This window comes from Indicator indicator, chromosome 5 (assembly GCF_027791375.1).
Source record: "Indicator indicator isolate 239-I01 chromosome 5, UM_Iind_1.1, whole genome shotgun sequence".
NCBI classification, from domain to species: Eukaryota; Metazoa; Chordata; class Aves; order Piciformes; family Indicatoridae; genus Indicator; species Indicator indicator.
Genome location: NC_072014.1, coordinates 39543522 through 39568658, shown reverse-complemented (window position 1 = coordinate 39568658; position 25137 = coordinate 39543522). Strand labels below are relative to the sequence as shown.

The 25137-nt window shown below is 53.2% G+C and overlaps 1 protein-coding gene across 1 annotated transcript in view; it reads left to right on the top strand.

Moving 5' to 3' along the window:
• Positions 1–24399, top strand: part of LOC128967227 (serine/arginine repetitive matrix protein 2-like) — a 61375-nt gene extending 36976 nt beyond the window's left edge. The window contains exons 4-5 of the mRNA XM_054381272.1: positions 22190–23147; positions 23192–24399. Coding sequence (XP_054237247.1) covers positions 22190–23147; positions 23192–24399 — 2166 coding nt within the window. The remainder of the gene's footprint in view (positions 1–22189; positions 23148–23191) is intronic.
• The last annotated feature ends 738 nt before the right edge of the window (positions 24400–25137 follow it).

Genomic DNA, 25137 nt, shown 5'->3' with positions numbered 1-25137 from the left:
CAAGGGGAACTCATCTTCCTTTTGTTTAAAATTGAGCCTAAGAGTATTTCTATCGTTTGGACTCCAAATGTGTGGAAAAGTGCTGACATCCTCCAAAAGGAATCTCTGCTGTGTCCAGATGCTAATCTGGTCCATGGGAAACAGTTCCAGTTTTGTGCTTGCTTGCTTGGTTCCCACTTCCTTTCATATTATTTTTCTCTTCTTTTCTTTTCCCTCTCTTCTTTCTTTTCTTTTCCCTCTCTTCTTTCTTTTCTTTTCCCTCTCTTCTTTCTTTTCTTTTCTTTTCTTTTCCCTCTCTTCTTTCTTTTCTTTTCTTTTCTTTTCCCTCTCTTCTTTCTTTTCTTTTCTTTTCCCTCTCTTCTTTCTTTTCTTTTCCCTCTCTTCTTTCTTTTCTTTTCTTTTCCTCATCCAGCCTACGCAGACTTACTGCCTTCTATAAAATTTCTTTTTACTAAAGTTAAAATTTGAGTCCATGTAGGTCAATGGAACATTTTGCTGTTGCTTTCAGTGGTCAGGAAGGAAATTATTTTAAACCCCTTTAATGCTCTGCAATTTGTTTTTTGTTCTTATTTTGGAGCAAAATTAAGTTCTCTTTTAAAATTTATTTTGCATCTTTGGCTTGATTGCTTGAGTACTTGATTTCTTTTTTTTTCTTGGATGGCCTTCATTGTCAAGTCTCATTTAAAGAAAAGACTACTCTAAGTATCCTCTTAGTGGGAAGATTGGTCTCTGAGTTCAGGAGCTGACTGAAAACAAAAATGGAGAGGATCTGAGTGGGCTGTTTAGATGTTGGCAGATAGGAACACAGCAGTACAAAGGAGGTAAGCACCATTAGAAATCAGAATCACAAGTTCATAGCATGGTTTGGGTTGGAAGAGACATTTCAGACTCATCTAGTCCAACCCCTCTGCAGTCAGCAGGGACATCTGCACCTAGATCAGGTTGCTCAGAGCCCCCTCTAACCCAGCCTGGAGTGCTTCCAGGGATGGGGCTGTAGTCTTCAAGTTAGTAATTTACATTTGGAAATAGATTTTGCTTCTTTACTGGTGATTTATTACAAATTAATGGCCCACCCAGCAGCTGGGAATTACTCAGTGAATCTTGCTGCAATTCTGTGGTTGCCTAACCCCAGTTTAACTCTTGACATCTTGCCTCCATTTTATGGCTTGTATTCCCATCTTTTCTCTTCAGGTCTACAACTTGTTGGACTTGGGCCAATTGATTTCAAACATGCTTCATGTGGCAGAGAGCTCCTCTGCCAAAAAGCTCACTTGAGGTGCTGAGTGTGGGGTAAGCTGGGCACAGGGCCAGTGCCAAGGAGGGCACAAGGCTCTTTGGGCTCCTGTCTGTGGTTCAGTGCTGTGAAGAGTCTCAAGAGCAAGGCTTGTGAGGAGCAGCTGGGGGAACTGGGGTTGTTTAGTCTGGAGAAGAGGAGGCTGAGGGCAGATCTCACTGCTCTCTACAGCTCCTTGAAAGGAGGTTGGAATGAGGTGGGGCTTGGTCTCTTCTCCTTAGCATCAGGTGACAAACCCAGAGGAAATGCCCTGGAAACTGTGCTGGGGGGGGTTAGGTTGGAGATGAGGAACAATTTCTTTGCTGCAAGAGTGGTCAGGCATTGGAACAGGCTGCCCAGGGAGGTGGTGGAGTCCCCATCCCTGGAGGTGTTCAAGAAACCTGTGGCCATGGCACTTTGGGACATGGTTTAGTGGTCATGGTGGTGTTGGGTTGATAATTGGACTGGATGATCTTTAGAAGTCTTTTTCAACCAAAAATAATTCTGTGATTTGTGACACTAGAACTTCACAATCCCTTCTAATGGAAATGGTGGTGGAAGGGAGCAGGCAGCCCAGCACTCTCCTGGATTTGTTTGGATCACTTTCCTTGGGCTGTGTTTTGTTGTGCACGATGGCCGGGGTGCATGACTGCACGTACAGCTTGTGAGTGTACAACCCTTCCTTTGTCTTCTGACTAACCCCACAGGCAACAGAGCAGAGCAGCAACAATTAAAGCAGCATGGTGCTAGATTAAACATTAAAATCCTCACTGGGCTTGATTCAGTGACCTGATGGTGTTTGGTAGGCAGAGGTTCAATGTCAGCCACCCTTACTGGCTTAGTCCTTGTGATGAACTGGTTCTTGTTCTTCCTAAGCTACCTTTCTCTGAGTTGCCACTTCTTCTCTGTGAGTTTTAGAATCATAGATTCATAGAATGGTTTGGGTTAGAAGGGACCTTAAAGATCATCTGGTTCCAAACCCCTGCCATGGGCACCTTCCACTAGCCCAGGTTGCTCAGTGCTTCATCCAACCTGGCCTTGAACACTGCCAAGGAGGGGGCATCCACAACCTCCCTGGGCAACCTGTTCCTGTTCTCACCACCCTCACTGTACAGATTTTTTTGCCTAATCTCCAGTTTAAGTCTTGCCTCTTCCAGCTTCAATCCATTGTCCCTCATCCTATCACTACAAACCCTTCTAAAAGTCCCTCTCCAGCCTTCCTGTAGGTCCCCTTCAGATACTGAAATATAGCTCTGAGGTCTCCCCAGAGTCTTCTCCAGGCTGAACATCCCAAACTCTCTCAGCCTGTCTTCATTGGAGAGGTGCTCCAGCCTGCTGATCAACCTTGTGGCCCTCCTCTGGACCCAATCCAGCAGGTCCATGTCCCTCTTGTGTTGAGGGCCCCAGAGCTGGGGGTGAGGTCTCACCAGAGCAGATCAGAGGGACAGAATCACCTCTGTGAGCTTTCTGGCCAGGCTGCTTTTGACACAGCCTAGGATACCATTTGTCTTCTGGGCTGCAAGTGCCCATTGCTGGCTCATGTCCAGCTTCTCATCCACCAGCACCCCCAAGTCCTCCTCATCATTCCCAGCCTGGACTGATATCAAGGATTGCCCTGACCTAGATGCAGGACCTTGCACTTTACCTCACGAGGTGGTGGAATGGTTCTTGTTCTTCCTCAGTTACCTTCTTCTGAGTTGCCACTTCTCCCCTCAGACTTTTGTACCTTTTCACATTGACTTTCCAAATCCCTGGGGCTACTTAGTCTGGAGAAGAGAAGCCTGAGAAGGGATCTGATCAATGTCTCTCAATAGCTGAGGGGTGGGTGTCCTGGGGAGGGTGCCAGGCTCTTTTGGGAGGTGCACAGTGATAAGAAACAACAGGTTCAAACTTGAACAGAGAAGATTTCAGCTCAGCATGAGGAGAAACTTCTTTGCAGTGAGGGTGACAGAGCCCTGGAGCAGGCTGCCCAGGGGGGTTGTGGAGTCTCCTTCTCTGGAGCCTTTCCAACCCCAGCTGGATGTATTCCTGTGCAGACTCCCCTAAGTGCTGCTGCTCTGGACGTGATGATCTCTGGAGGTCCCTTCCAACCTCTGAGATACTCTGATCCTGTGAGTTACTGAATTGTTATTACCTGATGGTCTCATTTCCCCACTTTCCTCTTCACTCGGTTTTGTTCTTTTATTTGACTTCACCAACCTGTGTGCATGCAGACTGAAGACAGCCACCAGGCTCAACAACCACCTTTACAGTATAATCAGGTCAACATCCCAAGCCTGTGCCTCACCAAACTATTTGCTTGGGCATGGTCACAGAGCCCATCCATAAATCCACAGCCCCAGCCCTGCAGGCTTTTTCTCCAGTGCAATTTGCATTTGTCTGTGTCTAGCATTTCTCTCACCTACGTGTCTGAGGCAGGGCAGACCTGCTGAGTATTTATTGATCCATCACCAAAGCACGTGAGGAATGCAAACCAGCTACCCAGGACCTGATCAGAGTGGCAGTGAGAGAAGAGAGTTTATTTTAAGGCAGACTGCTGGAGGGGTGAAGTTCACAGGTAGTTTTCTGAGAGCAGAAAACAGTAACCACGTTGTCTGCTCTTGCTGGTTCCTGCTCTGTTTGCTCAGGCATTTATGCAGCTGCAAAGAAGAACTGAACCAAGACAAGGAAGGTGGCTGGAAAGCAATTCCTGCTGGGTTTATTTTAACCTGCAGCAGTTCCTCAGGCTGGTTCATGGTGTGACCACACACACCTTCTGGGGGGGGAGGGGGGAGCGTGTTGGATGTGGGAATGAGCAGCTAGGGACTGGCAGGTGGCTGCTGAGTAAATAGTTGAAGTCATGCTGCTGGCTGGATAAGCTGCTGGCTCAGGAGGTGTGCTGGCCTTGCACATGGCTGCAGTCATCTTCCCCCTCTACTCTGCTCTGGTGAGGCTACAGCTGGAGTATTGTGTCCAGTTCTGGGCTCCCCAGTTCCAGAGAGACAGGGAGCTACTGGGGAGAGTCCAGTGGAGGCTGCAAACATGCAGAGGAGACCTGGAGCATCTCTGTGAGGAGGAAAGGCTGAGAGCCCTGGGGCTGTGGAGCCTGCAGAAGAGCAGCCCCAGAGGGGAGCTGAGCAATGCTCAGCAAGAGCTAAAGGAGCTGTGGGGGGCAAGAGGCTGGGGCCAGACTCTGCTCAGTGGTGCCCAGGGACAGCACAAGGAGCAATGGGCACAAACTGGAAGCCAGGAGGTTCCACCTGAATGTGAGGAAGAGCTTCCTTGCTGTGAGGGTGTTGGAGCTCTGGATAAAGCTGCCCAGGGAGGTTGTGGAGTCTCCTTCTCTGGAGAGCTTCCAAACCCCCCTGGCCATTGTGATGCTGGGAAGCTGCTGTGGGTGACTCTGCTTTATCAGGGGGGTTGGACTGGATGATCTCCAGAGGTGCTTTCCAACTCCCACCATCATGCTGGGATTCCCTGCTTCCCTCCTTGGCCTTCCAGCTGTTATCCTGGCCCTGGCTCACATCTGGCTTCAGCATGAGGTACCTCCTAGATGCTGAAAGACTGCAAGAGTACTTCTGCAAGCATGGGCAATGCTAAATAATTCTCAGTCCAGACCCTTTTTACGCAAAAAATTCGTTCTGCTCACCGTCAGGGTCTGTGTGCAGTTTGGTTCTTACATTTCAGATGGGAAAGATTTATTTTTCCTCCCCTGCACTGTACAAATGGTGTTAAGAAGGTGATCTGAGAACAGAGAATATCATTCTGAAATTCTTATTCTTCCTATTTAGATTTTGTTTTGTTAGATTCACAGAATGGCTTGGGTTGGAAGGGACCTTTGAAGGTCATCTGGTTTGACCCCAAAGCTTAGAACCATTTGGTATGAAGACAACAAGGATAAAAAAAAAAGGGCTAAGAACAGAAAGGCAGGACTACATTTTCAGTCTGGTTATTTAGGAGCAGAGGATGTTTAAGAGATTTTTATCCTGGGTACAGGAGGAAACCAAAGCCTTGTCAGCAACATAGAGGGAGAAAATGTCACAGTTGTAGAAGAGAGACAGGGCAGAACGTTGCTTGCTTAGCAGCTGTGACAGTTATCATGACAGCTAAAGCCTTGAAACTTCTGTTCAGTGCTTTTAGAAGCAAAACACCACACTTGGAAGCAGAGAACCCTGCCAGCAGCCCTGCTTTTGTAAGAGGAGGGATTATGGAACATAATGATTGGGATGCAACTGTCGAGCCTGAATAAGCAAAGAGTGATGAGGTAGAGCTGGGTGGTTTGTGCTTTATAGCCAAGATAAAGTTTAGGTTGACTTTTAGGAATGGGAGATGTGAGAGATGTGTTTCTCAAAATGGCATTTGTAAGCAAAATCAACCTTTGGTTGCTATTCACCAGCAGCTGCTCAGCTGCACTTTCTGGCTGTTGAATCTGGTGAGCTGCTGGAAGAATTAGGCTCCTGGTGTCTCAGTAAAGTCAGGAGGCTATTTCTATGTCCTGGATACTGGGTTGGATAGTATCATGATTTAAAAACTTCCCTGACTGCTGCTCCTCCATTACAGGGGAGGGGTTAAAACAATTACTAAGAATAGTAGTAAAATAGTTAGTAAAAATAGCAGTAAAAATAGTTACTAAAAATAGTAACACCTGGGCAGTCCAGAGAAGGGCAAGAAAGCTGCTGAAGGGTCTGGAGAACAAATCTTGGGAGGAGCAGCTGAGGGAACTGGAGCAAAGGAGGCTGAGGGAAGAACAACTGCTCTCCACAACTCCCTGAAAGAAGGTTGGAGCCAGCTGGGGGTTGGTCTCTTCTCCCGAGGAACAAGTGACAGGATAAGGAGATATGGCTTCAGGTTTTACAAGGGAAGGTTTGGGTTGGGCATGAGGATTAATGTCTTTCCTGAAAGACACATTCTGTGTCCTGTCTGGGCACATTCCAGCACCTCCAAATCCTTCTTGTACTAGGGGCTCCAGAACTGGACACAGTACTCCAGCTGGGGTCTCACAGGAGCAGTGCAGAGGGGGAGAATCCCCTCCCTTGACCTGCTGGCCACACTTCTCTTGCTGCAGCCCAGGCTCTGGTTGGCTTTCTGGGCTGCAAGTGCTCACTGCTGGCTCCTGTTGAGCTTCTCATCCCCCAGCACCCCCAAGTCCCTCTCCTCAGGGCTGCTTTCCAGCCAGTCCCTGCCCATCCTGGATTTGTGCTTGGGATTGCCTTGACCCAGCTGCAGGACCTGGGTTCCAGTGTTTTCAAACACTGGCACAAGCTGCTCAGGGCAGCAGTGGAGTCCCCAGCCTTGGAGGGACTGAAAAGTTGTGTGGATGTGGTGCTGAGGGACATGGTTCAGTAGTGACCTGGCAGTGTTCAGCTAATGGTTGGAGTTGATGATCTTCCAACAAAAATGGTTCTAGGATTCCATGACTCCCACCAGGGAGAGCAGCAAGACTCAGGGGGATAGATGCATGCCATCAAAAAAGCACTGCCAGCTCGAGGCCTGAGTCAAATGAGCAGGGCAAGAAAGCTTCTGGCCATTGGGAAGGCACAGCCTCAAAAAGCTTAATGGTTTCTGAGACCTTCTCCTTCACCAGGATTGCCAGCTGTGGAGGCCCTGTGTTAGCACAGACTGCAGCTCTCCATCTTGGGGCAAAAGGACAAATTCTACCAGTTTGAAGGAGCATTTACTGAGGAATATTCCCTTGAGAAGAGAAGGCTCCAAGGAGACCTTCTTGTGGCCTTCCAGTATCTGAAGGGGGCTACAAGAAAGCTGGGGAGGGACTTTTGAGGGTGTCAGGGAGTGATAGGACTGGGGGGAATGGAGGAAAACTAGAAATGGGGAGATTCAGATTGGATGTTAGGAAGAAGTTTTTCCCCATGAGGGTGGTGAGACACTGGCAGAGGTTGCCCAGGGAGGTGGTGGAAGCCTCATCCCTGGAGGTTTTTGCAGCCAGGCTGGATGTGGCTGTGAGCAACCTGCTGTAGTGTGAGGTGTCCCTGTCCATGGCAGGGGGGTTGGAACTGGCTGAGCCTTGAGGTCCCTTCCAACTCTGACAATTCTCTGACTCTCTGTGTATTACCACTTCAGAGCCACTCACACTCATTCCAAAAGTTTTTGGTTCCAGGCAGCTTTCTGAGCCCTGGAGGGATTCATGATCCATAGCAGGAGAACTTTCACGTGGATGGGATTCTTAAGCTATATTTATAATTAAATTAGGATTATTTTTTTCACTCCACCCCTGTTTTCCCCACCCTACCCTTCCAAGCCTTTGAAGAGAGGCCAGAAGTCTGGCATGTCTGCCATGGCTCTCTTGTTTCTGGAGTCCTTCCAGTGTTGGAGATTTCTAGCAGCTTATGGAATTTTATCAAATAGGCACCAGGAGATGATCCCACCAGAAAAACTCCACCTCTGCTCCTCTGTGGGTCACAGAAATAAAGCAGAGAGACAAACTCATAACCTCCAAACTGGAGGGTGGAATCAAAATGTGCCCAGGATGATCTGTATTGCTGAGATGTGTGTGTGAGTGTCCTGACCTGAGCCAGAGCAGAACCAGTTCTGGTCAGGGCTGGGACTTCCCAGCTCAGGCTCTGCTCAGTGAGGCACTTGCTGAAGTTCAGGGCAGGGTGGCACAGCCAGGGGCTGCTTCTAGCAGGGAGAAGCTGATGGGGAGAGGTCCTGCCAAGGGCTGGCTGCAGAAAGGCTCTGCCTGAGCCTTGCTCCTCTGCACACCAAGGGCACTGCCACAGCTTGTGCCACACCTTGGGGGGCAGCAAGGCAGAGGTGGCAGCTGTGGGGAGGAGCAGCCAGGACAGGGGAGCCTCCAGTGCCCAACAAGGGATTGCAGCCCATGGAGGGCATCTTCAGCAGCAAGCTGAGGGATGCCCAGGGCCAAGCCTCTTCTTCCCTGGCTGGTGTCCCAGCAGGACTCTGTCCCTTCTGCCTCCCATCCCCATCCCTGTGTTCCTCAATCCAGTTCCAGAATCCAGCTCCTGAATGTGGTTCCCATCTGCTGCTGAGTCCAGGCTGGGACTTGCCCAGTGCCTGCCCCCAGCATCAGTGGTGCCAATGGTGCCAGCATTGCCCTCAGGGGTTGGGTTCCATGTTGGTTTGTGTCTCTTTGTCTCACTCCCATGGCATTGTTTTTCTTTCCAGCCCAGCTGGTTGATTTTTTTTCCCCCAGCCCATCAGCCTCTCTCCCTTCTTCAATTCTCTTCCCTTTGGGAAGGCAGAGGGCTTCATGGAGAGCCTCTGGCACTTCTCTGGTGGGCAGCCCAGCCCTGACCCTTGACAGTGTGGCTCCAGATGTATCATTAGAATGTGCATGAACCATACAGTGAGAATTTAGGGTTTCTTTGGATGCTGTGCTCAGGCTGTTGAACACCCTCAGGGTTCAGAGCTGAGGCAAGCTCATGGAGATCCTCCTTATTTCTTGAAGTTGTTTATTCAGCCATGAGAATGGAGAGACTGACACTGACTTTGGCCCAGTTCTCTACCAATGCTCATCTCTGCCTAGCTCTAAATCCCAAATCTAAGTGGACTGAAGTGCATATTGGATTGTAAACACAAATCCTTGTGATCATCAGCTGGATGCTCTTCCTTCTGTTCTTCAGGAAGCCCCCAAGAAGGCCAATGGGATCCTGGGCTGCATTCAGAGGAGTGTGGCCAGCAGAGCCAGGGAGGTTCTCCTCCCCCTCTGCTCTGCCCTGGTGAGGCCACACCTGGAATATTGCATCCAGTTCTGGGCTCCCCAGTTCAGAGGGACAGGGATCTGCTGGAGAGAGTCCAACAGAGAGCTACCAGGATGAGGAAGGGACTGGAGCACTGCCCTGTGAGGAGAGGCTGAGAGCCCTGGGGCTGTTCAGTCTGGAGAGGAGAAGGCTGAGAGGGGATGGAATCAATGTTTATCAATAGCTGAGGGCTGGTGACAGGCTCTGCTCAGTTCCACCCTGTGCTAGGACAAGGGGCAATGGAGAGAAACTCCAGCACAGGAGGTTCCACCTCAACATGAGGAGGAACTTCTTCAGTGTGAGGCTCACAGAGCACTGGAACAGGCTGCCCAGAGAGGTTGTGGAGTCTCCTTCCCTGGAGACTTTCCAGCCCCATCTGGATGTGTTCCTGTGTGACCTGTGCTGGATTCTATGGTCCTGCTCTGGCAGGGGGGTTGGACTGGATGATCTCCTGAGGTCCTTTCAACCCCTAACATCCTGTGATCCTTTGCTTCTTAATTTTTCTGTGCTTAAACTGTGGACAAAACAATCCTGTTTGCCTTCTCTGGCTGTATGTCAGCACTGGTTGATCAAACCCTGGCTCTTTCTGCTCTTTAAAAAGGAAGAGAAGTAATTGCACTAAATTGCATGTTAGGTTTTGAAACACCAGGTTTGTTTGAGGCTTGGCTGGGCCCTTCAACAACCTTGCTTCCACTGAGATTATGAAGTGTAAAATGGAATTCATCTCTGCAGAATACAACATTGAAGGCTGTCAACAAAATAGCTCTCAGTCTGTCAGAGCTCAGTGTAAGATCCAAGATGTTTAAGGTCCAGAGAGTGATTTCTTTTTGTGAGGGGGGGAATGCAAAAGCAGCCACTTTGGCAAAGATTTTGTGGTGGGGCAGGAAATTGTACCCCTTGCTTCTGGGTTTTTAGGCTTCTGATATTGTTTTTCCCTGCTTGAGGAGCTACTAAAAGCTCAGTCAATGAATTTATTTCTTTTTGGTGGACACTTCAATCCTGTTATGAAGAACTTTTGAAACTCATGGTAGCTGCTGCTGATCGCTTTGCCTTCGGAATCGATCCTGAAGAGGCTTCTACAAGAGGTAATTAATTTCCTTGTCTCATGTTATTGATTACTCAGATTGCCTTGAGTGAGCAGCTCTTGCTTCAGCTTAACCAGTCCTTCACATGCCTTATCCCTTGTCGTTGACTCTCTGACATACAAAGCCTTTCATTTATTCATTTGTTTATTGTTAAACTCCAAATGGATAGCAGCAGGGCTTCATTCTTAGGGCTTTAAGCCATAAAACCCTCCTGCAGAAAGCTGGCTGAGTTAACTTCTGACCCCATTTTGGCTAACAGTAGCAACCATCAGCAGATGGAGAACTTTATCTTTCCCTGGCACTTGATAGTGTTTAGGCAGTGTCAGATAAGAGCTGGAGGAATTCTGCCCCTCTTACTGCATCGCTTCCCCATGGTCAATGAAACATTGTTGGGTAGGAATGAAAAGGAAAGGAAAAAAAAAAAAGGATTGCTTCTCAGGGCCAAGAGGTGCATTGCATTTTTTTGTTCCTCACACTTTATCCTGTGTGGAAAACTGGAATCTTTTCTCTTCTCTTCTTGGCTAATGAGTTTCTTCTTAACCCAAAAATACGTCTACTGTGCTTTCACAGTCTCACAGGATCACAGAGTATCACAGAGGTTGGAAGGGACCTCCAGAGATCATCAGGTCCAACCCCCCTGCCAGAGCAGCAGCACTTAGGGGAGTCTGCACAGGAATGCATCCAGGTGGGGTTGGAAAGGCTCCAGAGAAGGAGACTCCACAACCCCCCTGGGCAGCCTGCTCCAGGGCTCTGTCACCCTCACTGCAAAGAAGTTTCTCCTCATGCTGAGCTGAAATCTTCTCTGGTCAAGTTTGACCCCATTGGTCCTTGTCTGATCACTGGGAACCACCCAAAAGAGCCTGGCCCCCTCCCCTTGACACCCACCCCTCAGCTATTGAGAGCCATTGATCAGATCCCCTCTCAGGCTTCTCTTCTCCAGACTAAACAGCCCCAGGGCTCTCAGGCTCTCTTCCCAGGGGAGATGCTCAAGTCCCCTAAGCATCCTGCTGGCTCTCTGTTGGATTCTCTCCAGCAGGTCTCTGTCTCTCTTGAACTGGGGAGCCCCAAACTGGACACAGGATTGCAGCTGTGGTCTCAGCAGGGCAGAGTAGAGAGGCAGAAGAACTTCCCCAGCCCTGCTGGACACCTTTCTTGCTGCACCCCAGGATCCCATTGGCTCTCTTGGCCACCAGAGCACATTGTTGTTCCATGCAGAACTTGCTGTCCACCAGCACTCCAAAGGTCTTTCTCTGTGGAGCTGCTTTCCAGCAGGGCAGCCTCAGTAGTTGTTGTGATGCTGACTGGTTCAACTTCTGCTGGCTGTCTTACTCAGCATCTTCATCAAAGACCTGGATGAGGGGAGAGAGTTGGTCCCTCAGGAAGTTTGCTGCTGCTGTGAACCTGGGAGGCTTGGCTGACACACCAGCAGGCTGTGCAGACCTGGACAGACTGCAGAGCTGGGCATAGGGGAACCTAATGAGGTTCAACAACAAGAAGTATAGAGTCCTGCACCTGGGGAGGAACAACACCATGAACCAGCACAGATTAGGGGTTGACCTGCTGGAAAGCAGCTCCATAGAGCAGGACCTGGGAGTCCTGGGGGACAGGAAGTTATCCATGAGCCAGCAATGTGCCCTTGTGGCCAAAAGGCCAAGGGTCTCCTGGGGTGCATTAAGAAAAGTATGGCCAGCAGATCAAGGGAGGTTCTCCTCCCTCTCTACTCTGCCCTGGTGAGACCACATCTGGAGTATTGTGTCCAGTTCTGGGCTCCTCAGTTCAAGGTGGACAGGGATGTACTGGAGAGTGTCCAACAGAGGCTGTGAGGATGATGACGGGACTGGAACATCTGTCTGGTGAGGAAAGGTTGAGAGACCTGGGGCTGGTTAGTCTGGAGAAGACAAGGCTGAGAGGAGATTTTATCAATGTTTCCACATTTCTGCAGGGTGGATGTCAAGAAGGGGCCAGTCTCTTTTTCATGGTGTCCTGTGATAGGGCAAGGGACAGTGGATACAAACTGGAACCCAGGAAGTTCCACCTCAACAGGAGGGAAAACTTCTTTAACTGTAAGTGTGCTGGAGCCCTGGAGCAGGTTGTCCAGGGAATTGTGGAATCTCCTTCTTTAGAGACTTTCCAGACCCATCTGGCTGCTTTCCTGTGTGACCTGCCCTAGGTGATCCTGCTTTGGCAGGGGCTTTGCAGATGGTAACCTCCAGAGGTCCCTTCTAACCTGTAGCATTCTGTGACTGTTTTGAGTTCTTTGGAACAGGCTAATGAGTGTTCAAAACTGGAATTTCTTCTTAAGCATTGTGTTCTTCCCTCAATAGATGAGCTGAAGACCTCAAATAGGCTTCACCTTATAGGTGTTATCTCCACTGTCAGTAGGGAGAAGTGAAGGATGGGTGTGGAGCTGGTGCTTTGCTTGCTATGGACTAACCATTGCTGTGGTTTTGTTTGGGTTTTGTGAATTGCTGTTTCCCTTCTGCATAAGCTGTGGCAGAAGCATGTGATTTGCATGGGGAATGGGCAAGGTGAGTGTGCTGCCACATCCTTGCCCCTGTGATGAGAGTAGCAGCAACCAGCTGTCCTGTAAGGGGAGCATTCAGAGCCCTGCCCAGTGGAGGTTATTCTTAGCCTGGTTGAGATCTGCATGCCGTGCTTAGGTCTCTTGCAAGTCTTTTCCTAACATCCTTGAAAACATCCAACTCGTATTTCAAACCTGCAAGGCCACAATAAACCTCCTCAAAGCCCTACTAAAGAGTTCAAATTAAAGGTCAGAGGCAGACACACACTTTTCTTGTGGTGGAATTACAGGATGGAGCGAGTTGGGTGATGCATGGCTAGACTTGGAGCTATGAAACATCAAAGAGGTAAATTCACACTGGTGTGGCAAATGCAGGAAGGGACCTATGGAGGGTAATTTCCAATGCACAAAGTGCTCTGAGGCATTTGAGTTGGAGCCTCTTCTTCTACCCTTTTGGGTATCAACAGTTCTGGGGGGGGGGTGCTCTGAGGGTCATCTATCATCTCAATGTTTTCTGAAAGATTTGTTGTTGTGTTTTACAGTGGAAATGTCATCATGCTTTATCTTCTTGGTGGAAGGATGTTTTTGAGGGGGGGAGAAAATGTGCTGCTGGAGAAATCTGCCTTCAGTAATTATCAAAGCTTAACACAACTTGGGCAGCAAGGGCAGGGAGGGGATTCTGTCCCTCTGCTGTGCTCTGCTGAGACCCCACCTGCAGTGCTGGGGCAGCTCTAGAGTGCTCAGCACAGCACAGACAGGGACCTGATGGAGCAGGGCCAGAGGAGGCCACAGCAATGCTGGGAGGGCTGGAAGCCCTCTGCTGTGAGGCCAGGCTGAGAGAGTTGGGCTTGTTCAGCCTGGAGAAGAGAAGGCTGCAGGGAGACCTTTTTCTGGTGGCTTGAAGGGGCTGATGAGAAAGCTGGGGACAGACCTCTGAGCAGGACCTGTTGTGACAGGACAAGGAGGGATGGTTTGCAATTATAAAAGAGGGAGGCTCAGACTGGAGGGAAGGAAGAGCTTTTCTCCAGCAAGAGTAGTGAGACGTTGTCCCAGGTTGCCCAGAGAGAGGTGGTAGATGCCCTCTCCCTGGAACTATTCCAAGCCAGGTTATTTGTGGCTCTGAGCAAACTGCCCTAGTTGCAGATGTCCCTGCTGAGTGCAGGGGGTTGGACTAGGTGACCTTTAAAGGTCGCTTCCCACCCAAAGCATTCTGTGATTCTATGAATATGTAGAGGCAATGTAAGTAGATGTTAGGATAATTATCCAAATGAGTACTCTGCTTGTTTCTTTCATTTGATGACTGATTAAGCAACCAAGGATTTTGGGAGAGGAGACAGGGCAGGAGGAAGGTCTCCTGTCTTCTTGCAACATGCTCACTCTTGGTCTACATTCAAAGGACTTAGCTTTTAGTCTTTGTCATCTGCTCACCTCTTTTCTAGACCATCTTTCTTACCTTTACTTTACTTTACTACTGATTTATTTTGTTAAAAACAAGTGTTTTGTCCCCTCCCTGGAGCTGTTCAAGGCCAGGTTGGACAGGACCTTGAGCAACCTGGGCTAGTAGAAGGTGTCCCAATCCATGGCAAGGAGGTTGGAACTAGATGAGCTTCAAGGTCCCTTCGAACCCAAAGCATTCTGTGATCTTTTCGTAGAATCAGAATCATAGAATCAGTCAGGGTTGGAAGGGACCTCAAGGCTCATCCAGTTCCAACCCCCCTGCCATGGGCAGGGACACCTCACACTAGATCAGGCTGGCCAGAGCCTCATCCAGCCTGGCCTTAAACACCTCCAGGGATGGAACCTCAACCACCTCCCTGGACAACCCATTCCAGGGTCTCACCACTCTCATGGGGAAGAACTTCCTCACATCCAGCCTGAATCTCCCCACTTCCAGCTTTATTCCATTCCCCCCAGTCCTGTCACTACCTGACACCCTAAGAGGTCCTTCCCCAGCTTTCTTGTAGCCCCCTTCAGATACTGGAAGGCCACACTAAGGTCTCCTGGGAGCCTTCTCTTCTCCAGACTGAACAGCCCCAACTCTCTCAGTCTGTCCTCATAGGAGAGGACTCCTAATCAGTTGCTGTGGTCCAATGGTCTGTTTGATTTTTTTTCATTAAGCTCACATTGCTTAGTGTTTATCAATACTACAGATTTACACCTGTAGTACAGGGAAATACCATGGACCATTGTGTAATCAGTTGTCTTCTCATAGCTCCATAGAATTATAGATTCACAGAATACTTTGGGTTGGACGGGACCTTAAAGATCACCTAGTTCCAACCCCCTGCTCTGGGGAACATTCCACCAGCCCAGGTTGCTCAAGGCTTCATCCAGCCTGGCCTTGAACACCTCCAGGGAGGGGACATCCACAACTTCCCTGAGCAACCTGTTCCAGTGCTTCACCACCCTCACTGGAAAGAATTTCTTTCTGATGCCTAATCTAATATCTGGAATCATTAAGATTGGAAAAGGCCTCAAAGGTCATCAGGTCCAACCTTCTACCCACTCGACCATAAAACATGAACTTCCCTTCCCTCAGAGACAGAGGTAGTGACCAGATGAACCTCTGACATTTCTGGTCATCTGGCAGTGATGTTTGTTAGAGACATTTTCCTTTTGTTCTAAGCTACATTCCCTTCTGCTACTGCCTCCACCTCATCAGAGATACTGCAGTGGTTCTCTGCTAATGTAGAGAGAGACTTTCTGAAAGCCCTGAGGAGGATTTTGCTGATGCAGCAGCTCTTTCTACTGATGATACAAATGATTAAAGCATCAGCTTGGAGCTTGGAACTGGTCAGGAATGTTGTCTCTCTTTTTTTTTTTTTTAACCCCTGCTCCTGTTTTATCAGTCATTGAAGTCCAATGAGGGCAGATAAGAATTGCAGCAAGAAAGTTCTCTTATTTCAAAAGACTGTTGAGCTGCTCCTTTCCCCCCCCTTTTTTTTTCTTCCTGTAATAAAGTTTATTGCTTCCTCTACATTTGCCTGGTGTTAGGGATACTTTCCACTTGCTGGGGAATTTAGTTCTGTGGAACTCTTCAGCTTGCACTCTGAAATGTGCTGATTCAGCTCACTTCTCAGCTTCAGTGCTAATTAACCTCTCTTGGCCTTGTTTTTACTTAATTGTCTTAGTGAGGTTTAGTGATGCAGCCCATCCTTACATTTCTTTTCCCTTTTTCTGTCACCACACAGGGAAGACTTTTTGCTGACCCTTAGTAATCATTAAGAATCTCAGAAAGAAAAATCTTTCTGAGCCTTTCCATGTATGGGAGCTTGAATACTGTAGCTCAAGGGATGACATTTTGCTGCAGGCTGACATTTGGAACTGAAGACCTGGGTTTGAAAATGTTGCAGTTATGTCCCTGTTTTGTTCATCTGCAGCTGTAAATCCTTGAAGTGGGTAATTAATTTTCCTTTGTGTCAGCTTCTGCATCATCAAGCCAGCACCTTAGAGGTATCAGACCACAATAAGCTACAAGTAACCCCCTCCCTAAAACTTCCTTCATCTATTATTGTGCACAGGATAAGTTTGGAGGAATTGCTTGGGTTTGCACACAGAACTTACTCTCACCTGACAGTTTCTGAAAGTCATTTAACCTCAACAAAAGTGGGTTTCTAACCTATGGGTAATTGGTAGGTTGCATGACCTGTGAAAATTAGAGTTAACCAAAGGCAATTTAAGATATATTCTTAGCAGTGATGAAAATGTGAATTGTTTATTTGTTTTCCCTTCAGTTTAGGTGTGATGTCTGTATAGGCTGGAGTAGAGGGTTTAGGTATGCATCTGAGTGTGTGTATCTCTCTCTCTCTTGTGCTATGCACCCACAGTTTCTGTTGTTACCTTTTTCCTTGATGAACCGAAAAAAATGTGCAGAAGACACTTGTCAAAGGTCAGGGCTGGGCTGGCCACCAGAGGAGTGCCAGAGGCTCTCTGTGAACCTCTCTCCTGTCCCAAAGGGAAAAAAAGAAGAGAGGCTGATGGGCTGGGAAAGAAACTCAACCAGCTGGGATGGAAAGAAGAACAATGCCATGGAAGAGAGACAAAGAGACACAAACCAACATGGAACCCAACCCCTGAGGGCAATGCTGGCACCATTGGCACCACTGATGCTGGGGGCAGGCACTGGGCAAGTCCCAGCCTGGACTCAGCAGCAGATGGGAAGTAGATTCAGGAGGTGGATTCTGGAAGTGGATTGGGGAACACAGGGATGGGGATGGAAGGCAGAAGGGACAGAGTCCTGCTGGGACACCAGCCAGGCAAGAAGAGGCTTGGTCCTGGGCATCCCTCAGCTTGCTCCTGAAGATGCCCTCCATGGGCTGCAATCCCTTGTTGGGCACTTGAGGCTCCCCTGTCCTGGCTGCTCCTCCCCACAGCTGCCACCTCTGCCTTGCTGCCCCCCAAGGTGTGGCACAAGCTGTGGCAGTGCCCTTGGTGTGCAGAGGAGCAAGGCTCAGGCAGAGCCTTTCTGCAGCCAGCCCTTGGCAGGACCTCTCCCCATCAGCTTCTCCCTGCTAGAAGCAGCTCCTGGCTGTGCCAACCTGCCCTGAACTTCAGCAAGTGCCTCACTGAGCAGAGATGGAGCTGGGAAGTCACAGCCCTCCACAGAAGTCCTAGAATCACAGAACATTAGGAGTCAGAAGGGACCTCTGAAGATCACCGAGTCCAATGCCCCTGCCAGAGGAGGATCACCTACAGCAGATCACCCAGGAACACGTCCATGAATCAGCTCTCATCTGACTCACACCAGGACAACAATAAAAATAAACAAAGATCTTCAACTTCTATGAAAAATGGATTAAATTTTTCAGCTTGGAAAGAGACAACTGATCAGGAATGTGGCAGACAACAATTAAATCTTGGCCAAGTGTGGAGAGGAGCAGCCAGGAATGGTCACTGATGGTTTGCAAGGACCAGATGCCATAAAGCAAGAGGCAGCTGGGTTCAAAGAAAGAGGAGGAAGAGCTGTTTCAAGAGGGCAGTGTTTGTACCTTGCAGTTTATTACCATAGGATGGTGTGATTAGGAGCACTCAAAATGGGTTCATAATCCTGACAGTAATAACCCAGGGACAGTTCAATTAAACCAAGCTGTGGACAGGCAATTAAACACCAAGAGCTGTGTGCTGGCCCTGCCCCAGGATGTCCCTCAACTGCAGGGTGTCAGGAAGGGGGTGTGTGAGGTATATAAAGGAGGAATGATCCCTGTAAGGTGAGATGTTGGTGTGTGCTGCCCTGGGCAGTTTGGGAGGAGAGAGAGACCATCATGGTTGTTGCTTCATAACCCAGTTCTGAAAAGAGGTTGGGGTGAGGTGGGAATTCATCTCTCTTCTCTGTTATCAGGTGATAGAACAAGAGGAAATGGCCTGAAGGGATGAACAGAAGAACCTGGGAACTACAGGCCTGTCAGCCTTAGGGCCCCCTTCCCCCTCCCCCTCCCCTCTCCTTCCTCCCCCCTCCTCTTCCCCCCCCCCTCTCCTTCCTCCCTCCCTTCTCCTCTCCTGCTCTCTCCTCCCCCTCCTCTTTCCCCCTCCCCCTCTTCTCTTCCTCTCTCTTTCCCCCCTCCCCCCTTCTCTCTCTCCCTTCCTCCTCTTCCCTCTTCCCTGCTCTCTCTTCTGCCTCTCTCCCCCTCTCTCCCCCTCTCCTCTCTCTCTCTTCTTCCTCCTCTCTCTTGCTCCTTCCCTCCTCCTCCCCCTCTCCCCTCTCTCCCTCCTTCCTCTCCCTGTCCCCTCCCCCTCCTCTCTCCCTGTCTCCCTCCCCTCTCCTCCTTTTCTCTCTCTCCCTCTCCCCCCTTTCCTCCCTCCTCTCTCTCCTCTCTCTTCCTCTCTCCTCCTTCCTCTCCCTCTCTCCCTTCCTCTTCTCCTCTCCCTCCTCTCTCTCCCTCTCTTCTCCTCTCTCCTCCTCTTCCTTCTCCCTCCTTCCTCTCCTCTCCTCTCTCCCTCCTTCTCTCCTCTCTTCCTCTTCTCTCCTCTCCCTCTCTCTTCTCCCTCCTTCCTCTCTCCTCCTCCTCTTTCTCTCCTCTCCTCTCCTCCTCTTCCTCCCTCTCCTCTTCTCTCTCTCCTCCCTTCTCCTCCTCTCCTCTTCTCTCCTTTCTCTCCCTCCTTCCTCCTCTCCTCCTCTCTTCCTCCTCCCTCTCTCTCTTCCTCTCCCTCTCCTCTCCTCTCTCTTCCTCCTCTCCTCTCCTCTCTTCCTCTCCTCTTCTCTCCCTCCTCTCTCCTCCTCCTCTCTCTTCCCTCCTCCTCTCCTCTTCTCCTCTCCCTCCTTCTCTCTTCTCTCCTTCTCCCTCTCTCCTCTCTTCTCCTCTCCTCCTCTCTCCTCTCCTCTCTCCTTCTCTCTCCTCCTCTCTTCTCTCCTCCTTCTCTTCTCCTCTTCTCTCCTCTCTCTCTCCTCCTTCTCCTCTCTTCCTCCTTCTCCTCTTCTCTCCTCTCCTCTCTCCTCTCTTCTCCTCTCCTTCTCTCCCTCTCCTCCTTCTCTCTCTTCTCTCTCCTCCTTCTCCTCTCCTCTTCCTCTCTCCTCCTCTTCTCCTCCTTCTCCTCTTCTCTCTCTCCTCCTTCTCCTCTCCTCTCTTCCTCTTCTCTCCTCCTCCTTCTCCTCTCTCTTCTCCCTCTCCTCCTTCTCTCTTCTCCTCCTCTCCTCTTCCTCTCTTCTCCTCCTCTTCCCTCTCTCTTCTCCTCCTCTCCTCTTCCTCCTTCTCCCTCTCTCTCTTTCCTCTCTCCTCTCTTCTCTTCCTCTCCTCTCTTCTCCTCTTCCTCTCTCTCCTCTTCTCCTCTCTCCTCTCCTTCTCCCTTCTCTCCTCTCCTCTCTCTTCTCCTCTCTCTCCCTTCTCTCTTCCTTCTCCTCTCCTCCTTCTCTCTTCTCCTCCTTCTCTCCTTCCCTCTCCCTCCTCTCTTCTCTCCTCCTCTCTCTCCTCTTCCTCTCCTTCTCCTCTTCTCCCTCCTCTTCCTCTCTCTCCCTCCTTCTCTCTCCTTCCTCTCCTCCTCTCTTCCTCTCCTTCTCTTCTCCTCTCTTCCTCCCTTTCCTCTCTCCTCTCCTCCTTCTCCTCTCCCTTCCTCTCCTCTCTTCTCCTCCTCTTCCTCTCTTCTCCTTCTCTCCTCTCCCTCTCTTCTCCTTCTCCTCTCCTCCTCTCTCCTTCCTCTCTCTTCCTCCTTCTCTCTTCCTCCTCTCTCCTCTTCTCTCCTCCTCTCTTCTCTCCTTCTCCTCTTCCTCCTTCCTCCTCTCCTCTTCCTCCTCCCTTCTCTCTCTCTCCCTTCTCTCCTCTCCTCTCTTCCTCTCCTTCTCCTCCTTCCTCTCTCCTTCCTCTCTCTCCCTCCTCTCCTCCTTCTCCTCCTCTCCTCCCTCTCCTCTTCTCTCTCCTCTCCTTCTCCTCTCCTCCTTCTCTCCTCCTCTCCTCTCCTCCTTCTCCTCCTCTCCTCCTTCTCCTCCCTTCTCTTCCCTCTCTCCTCCTTCTCCTCTCTCCTCTTCCTCTTCCTCTCCTCCCTTCTCTCTCTCCTCTCTCCTTCTCCCTCTCTCCTTCTCTCTTCTCCTCCTCTTCCTCTCCTCTCTCCTTCTTCCCTCTCCTCTCTCCCTCCTCTCCTTCCTCTCCTCCTCCTTCTCCTCCCTCTCCTCTTCTCCTCTCCTCTCTCCTCTCTTCTCCTCTCTCCCTCCTCTCCTCCTTCTCCTCTCCTCTCCTCTCTCCTCCTTCTCTCCTTCTCCTCCTCTCTCCTCTCCTCTCCTCCTCTCTCTCTCCTTCTCCTCCTCTCCTCTCTTCTCCTCTCTTCTCCCTCCTTCCTCCTCTCCTCCTCTTCCTCCTTCCTCTTCTCCCTCTCTCCTTCTCTCCTCTCCTCCTTCTCCTCTCCTCCTCCCTCTTCTCCTCTTCTCTTCTCCCTCTCCTCCTCCTCTCTCCTTCTCCTTCTCCTCTCCTCTTCCTTCTCCTCTTCTCCTCCTCCTCTCTCCTCTCTCCTTCCTTCTCCTCCTCTTCTCCTCTCTCCTCTCCTCTTCTCTTCTCCTCCTCCTCTCCTCCTCTTCTCCTCCTCTCCTCTCCTCCTCTCTTCTCCTCCCTTCTCCTCCTCCTCTCCTTTCTCTCTCCTCCTCCCTCCTTCTCCTCCTCTCCTTCTCCTCTCTTCTCCCTCCTCTCTCTCTTCTCCTCTTCTCTCCTCTCCTCCTTCTCTCCTCTCTTCTCTCTCCTCCTCCTCTCTCCTTTCTCTCTCCTCTTCCTCTCTCCTCTCTCTCTTCTCCTCTCCTCTTCTCTCCTTCTCCTCTCTCCTCTCCTCTCTTCTCTCTCCTCCCTCTCCTTCCTCTTCTCCTCTTCTCCTTCCTCCTCCTCTCTCCCTCTTCTCTCTCTTCCTCTCTCTCCCTTCTTCTCTCTCCCTTCTCCTCTTCCTCCTTCTCTCTCCTTTCTCCTCCTTCTCTTCTCTCCCTCCTCTCCTCTTCCCTCTTCTCTCCCTCTCCTCCTTCTCTCCTCCTCTCTTCTCCTCTCTTCCTCTCCTCTCTCTTCCTCTCTTCTCCTCCTTCTCCTTCTCCTCTCCTCCTCTCTCTCTCTTCTCCTCTCTCCTTCTCTCTTCCTCCTCTCCTCTCTTCCTCTCTCTCCCTCCTCCTCCTTCTCTCTCCCTCTCCTCCTCTTCTCCCTCCTCCTCTCTTCTTCTCTTCCTCTCTCCCTTCTCTCCTCTTCTCTCTCTCCTTCTCTCCTCTCTCTCCTCTTCCTCTCTCCTCTCTTCTCTCTCTTCTCCTCTCCTTCTCTTCTCTCCTTCTCTTCTCTCTCTCCCTCTTCTCTCCTCCTCTTCCTCCTCTCTCCTTCTCCTCTCTCCTTCTCTTCTCCTCTTCTCTCCTCCTCTTCTCTCCTTCTCTCTCCTCCTTCTCTCTCCCTTCTCTCTCTTCTCTCCTTCTCCTCTCTCCTCTCTTCTCTCTCCTTCTCTTCTCTCTCTCCCTTCTCTCCTCTCCTCTCCTCTTCTCTTCTCTCCTCTCTTCTCCTCTCTCCTTCTCTCTTCTCTCCTCTCCTTCTCTCTTCTCCCTTCTCCCTCTCTTCTCTCTCTCCTCCTCTCTTCCTTCTCTCCTCTCTTCTCCTCTCTCTCTCCTCTCTCTTCTCCTCTTCTCTCCTTCTCTTCTCTCCTCCTCTCTCTCTCCTCTCTCTTCTCTCCTTCTCTCCTCTCTCTCCTCTTTGATTCTTCTCTTCTCTCTCCTCTGCTCTCTTCTCTCCTCTCTCTCTGCTCTCTCCTCCTCTCTGCCTCTCCTCTCCCTTCTCTCTCTTCTCTCTCCTCTTCTCTTTCCCTCTTCTCCTTTCTCTTCTCCTCTCTCTCTCTCTCCCTCCTCTCTTCCTCTCCTTCTCTTCCTCTCTCTGCTTCTCTCCTCTACTCTCTTTCTCCTCTCTCTTCCTCTCTCTCTACTCCTCTTCTCCTCTTCTCTCCTCTCTCTCCTCTCTCTCTTCTCTGCTCCTCTCTCCTCTCTTCTCTCCTGTCCCTCTCTCCTTCGCCTCTCTCTCTCCTTTCTCTCCTCTCTCTCCTTCTCTCTGCTCTCTCTCCTCTCTCTCTCTGCCTTGCTCTCCGCTTCTTCTTGTCTCTCTCTCTCTCTCTCTGCTCCTCTCCTTTCTCGCTCTCTTCCTTTCTTCCTTGCTCTCTCCCGTCTTTTCCTTGCTCTCCCCTGCAGCAGAGGCCTTCTCGCTCCTCGCTCGCGCGCGCTGACACGCGCAGCTGCCTGCCTCAGCCGCGCCTCTGGCCCCTGACGCGGCTGGCCGGCGCGCGGCGAGAGACGGACCGAAACGGCGAACGAGCGGCGACGCGGGCGCGAGAGAGCAAGAGCAGCGCACGCGCGCGAGGCGCCGGCTGCGCGCAGAGGCGGAAACAGGAGGGGAGCGCGAGAGCAGGGACGGCAGGGCAGCGCGAGAGCACCAGCGAGCGACGCCGCCGAGCGCGACGGAAGCGTAGCGCGAGAGACAAAGAAGAGACGGCGAGACCAAGCAGGGCGAGTGCCACGCGAGCACGCGCCGCACCAGCAGCTGAGGAGCGCAGCGCGCTGCAGAAGGAGGAGACGGGGACCCAACGCTACGACGGCCGGCGCGACCAGCGCGCCGCGCGGCGAGCCGGAGCGCCGGCAGCCCCCGCCCGACCGCGGCGCGCAGCAGCGAGAAGCGACATCGCCGCCTCGAGGCGCCGCGCTAAACGGGCCGCCGGCGACGGTCCGCCGCCCGGGCGCAGCCGCCACCCCGACGACGCGCGCCCCCCGAGCGCGACCGTGCGCGCTGACGACGCGCTCCCCCGATCAGAATCGCCGCAGAGATGTAGCTCGCTCCGCGCGCGCGAGGCAGCCGCCGCAGAGACGGGGGATGCGGGGCAGCGCAGCCGCGCACGACAGACGAGCGCCCGCCCGCTCCACAGCGCGCGCGAGCGCGGAGCGCGCACCAGCGCTGAGCATCGAGCGGGCCGCGCATCCCGCGGCCGGCGAGCCCGCGCGGGGCCTCGCGCTCTCCCGCTCGCGCAGAGCGCTCCACTCTCAGTACCGCGCGCGCGCGCGCCCGGCGCAGCGCCCGCCCGCTGGCAAGCGCCTCGGGTGTCGCAGGTCCGGCGGCGCGGCAGGCGATCGCATTGGCGCCCTCGCGCCCGCGCGCGTCTGGCCGCTCGGCGTGACTCTCCGTGAGGCTCCTCGGCCCAGCGGCGCTGCTCCTCCGCGAAGGAGGGAAAGCGGCGCGCGGCGCGGCCCGCACGACGCGCACTCAGAAGAATGCGTGCGCGAGCGCCCGGACGCGCGCGCGCGCCGCGCGGCGCGCGCGGGCGTTCGGGCCGCGCGGCCATCGCGCCGCCGAGCGCGCTAGCTCGCGCGCATTCGCCTGTCAGACAGGCGCGCTCGGAGCGCTCGCCGCCCGCCGAAGCGCCTCGTCTCGCTCCCGCTGCGCCTCGCCTTCTATTCGACGCTCGGAGGCCCAGCCTGTGTCTGCGTTGCCGCGGCCGCGCCCGTCGCTAGCCTCGCGGCTGCTCCGCGAGAGCAGGCCGAAGGGCGGGGCGGAGCGACCGAGCCGACACGCGAGCTCGCTGCCGCGAGCGCCCCGGTCGCATCGTGCGCGAGCCTCGCGAGCGCATGACGGCGCGGCGCTCGCGCCGTCGCCGCGCCGCTCCGTGCCGCGCTCCGCGCTCGCTGCGCTCCTCTCACGGTCTGACGACCTCGAGTCCTCTCCCTATTGGCTTGCTCTCTGCCGCGCGGGCCCGCCGCTGGTGCTTGCGCCGCTGCTCGCCTCGCGGGCTCATCGGGACGCACGGCTCGGCAGGGGCGCGCAGCCCCAGAGCATGAACGCCGAGGCGCGCGCGCGCGCGAGCGGAGCCGCGCGCTCGGAGGACAGGCAGCGCGCGGGCCACGCTCAGCGGACGCTCGGCCGACCGCCGCCGCAGACAGCACACGAGCGCGAGAAAGAGCGAGCGACGGAGCCGCGCCCGCGTAACAGGCCAGGGCGCGAAAAGAGCAGAGGAGCAGCCGCAAGCGAGGGACGCAGGCAAGAGCAGCGCAGAGAGAGAGACAAGAGCGAGAGGACCGAGACGGACGGCGAGAGGCAGAGACGCAGAGCCCGAAGGCGACGAGGCGAAAGGAGAGCGCAGAGAGAGCGAGGACAAAGGAAGCAGCGCGCGAGACGTCAGCGGTCGCGGCACGAGAGAGAGACAGGTCACGCAAAGGGGGGCCGACCTGCCACCCGACGGACGCCGGGGCCCGCGAGGAGCCGAGCCGAGAGAGAGGAGGACCCGAGCATGGACACCCAGCGAGAGCCCCCAGCGCGCGGACCGCGCGAATCTCCGCACGCGGCGCGCTCGCGGGCGCGCGGCGCGCCACGAGACGCGAGCCGCTGCGGCGGCCCTCTGCTCCTCTGCGGCTAGAGGCACGCCGACATCGAGCGCGCGCGCGACGGAGCGCGAGCGAGCCGACTGCCACTGCGCGGAGCGCGCGCGCCCGTCCGCCGACTGAGGGCAAAACGCCACCCGCCGCGGCCGGCCGGCGACCCGCGCGCCGGCCGCGCTCGCGCGCGGCAGGCGACGCGACAGGGCGAGCGGCGAGCGATGGCGCCGTACACCGGCGCCGCTGTCGCCTCCGGGCAGCGACATATCTCACACGGGCACTTCGCGCGATCGGCAACGAGCTTCGCACTCGCTGCCTCGTCTCCTCGCCGGGTCACGGCCGCCGCGAGCCGCCGTGAAAGCGCGTCCTCAGGACCTCACCGCGTCTCCGGCGCGCGCCGGCCGTGCCGTCCGCGCTGGCGCGAAGGCGGCCCGCGCTCGCGCGCGCCTCCTCTAGAACCCGCTCTACACGGCGATCGCCTGCGCCTCTCGAACTGCGACGGCAGCTGCGCGGGCTGGACCGAGCCGGCCGCGCAGAGCGCACGGCGCGCAGCGTCGCGCAGGCGCGAGCACGCGACAGCCTCGGACTCGCTGAGCTCCCGCTGGAGCCGGCGCTGCTGCGCGGCTCGAGCGCGACGAGGGCAGGAAAGCGCGCGCGCCGGAGCGCAGGACGACTACGAGCACGCAGCCGGCCGGCGGGCCGGGCCGGCAGCGCGAGCACAGCGCAGAGAGAAAGGAAGAAAGAGCTGCGCGCGCGCGCGCGCACGGCGCGCGAAAACG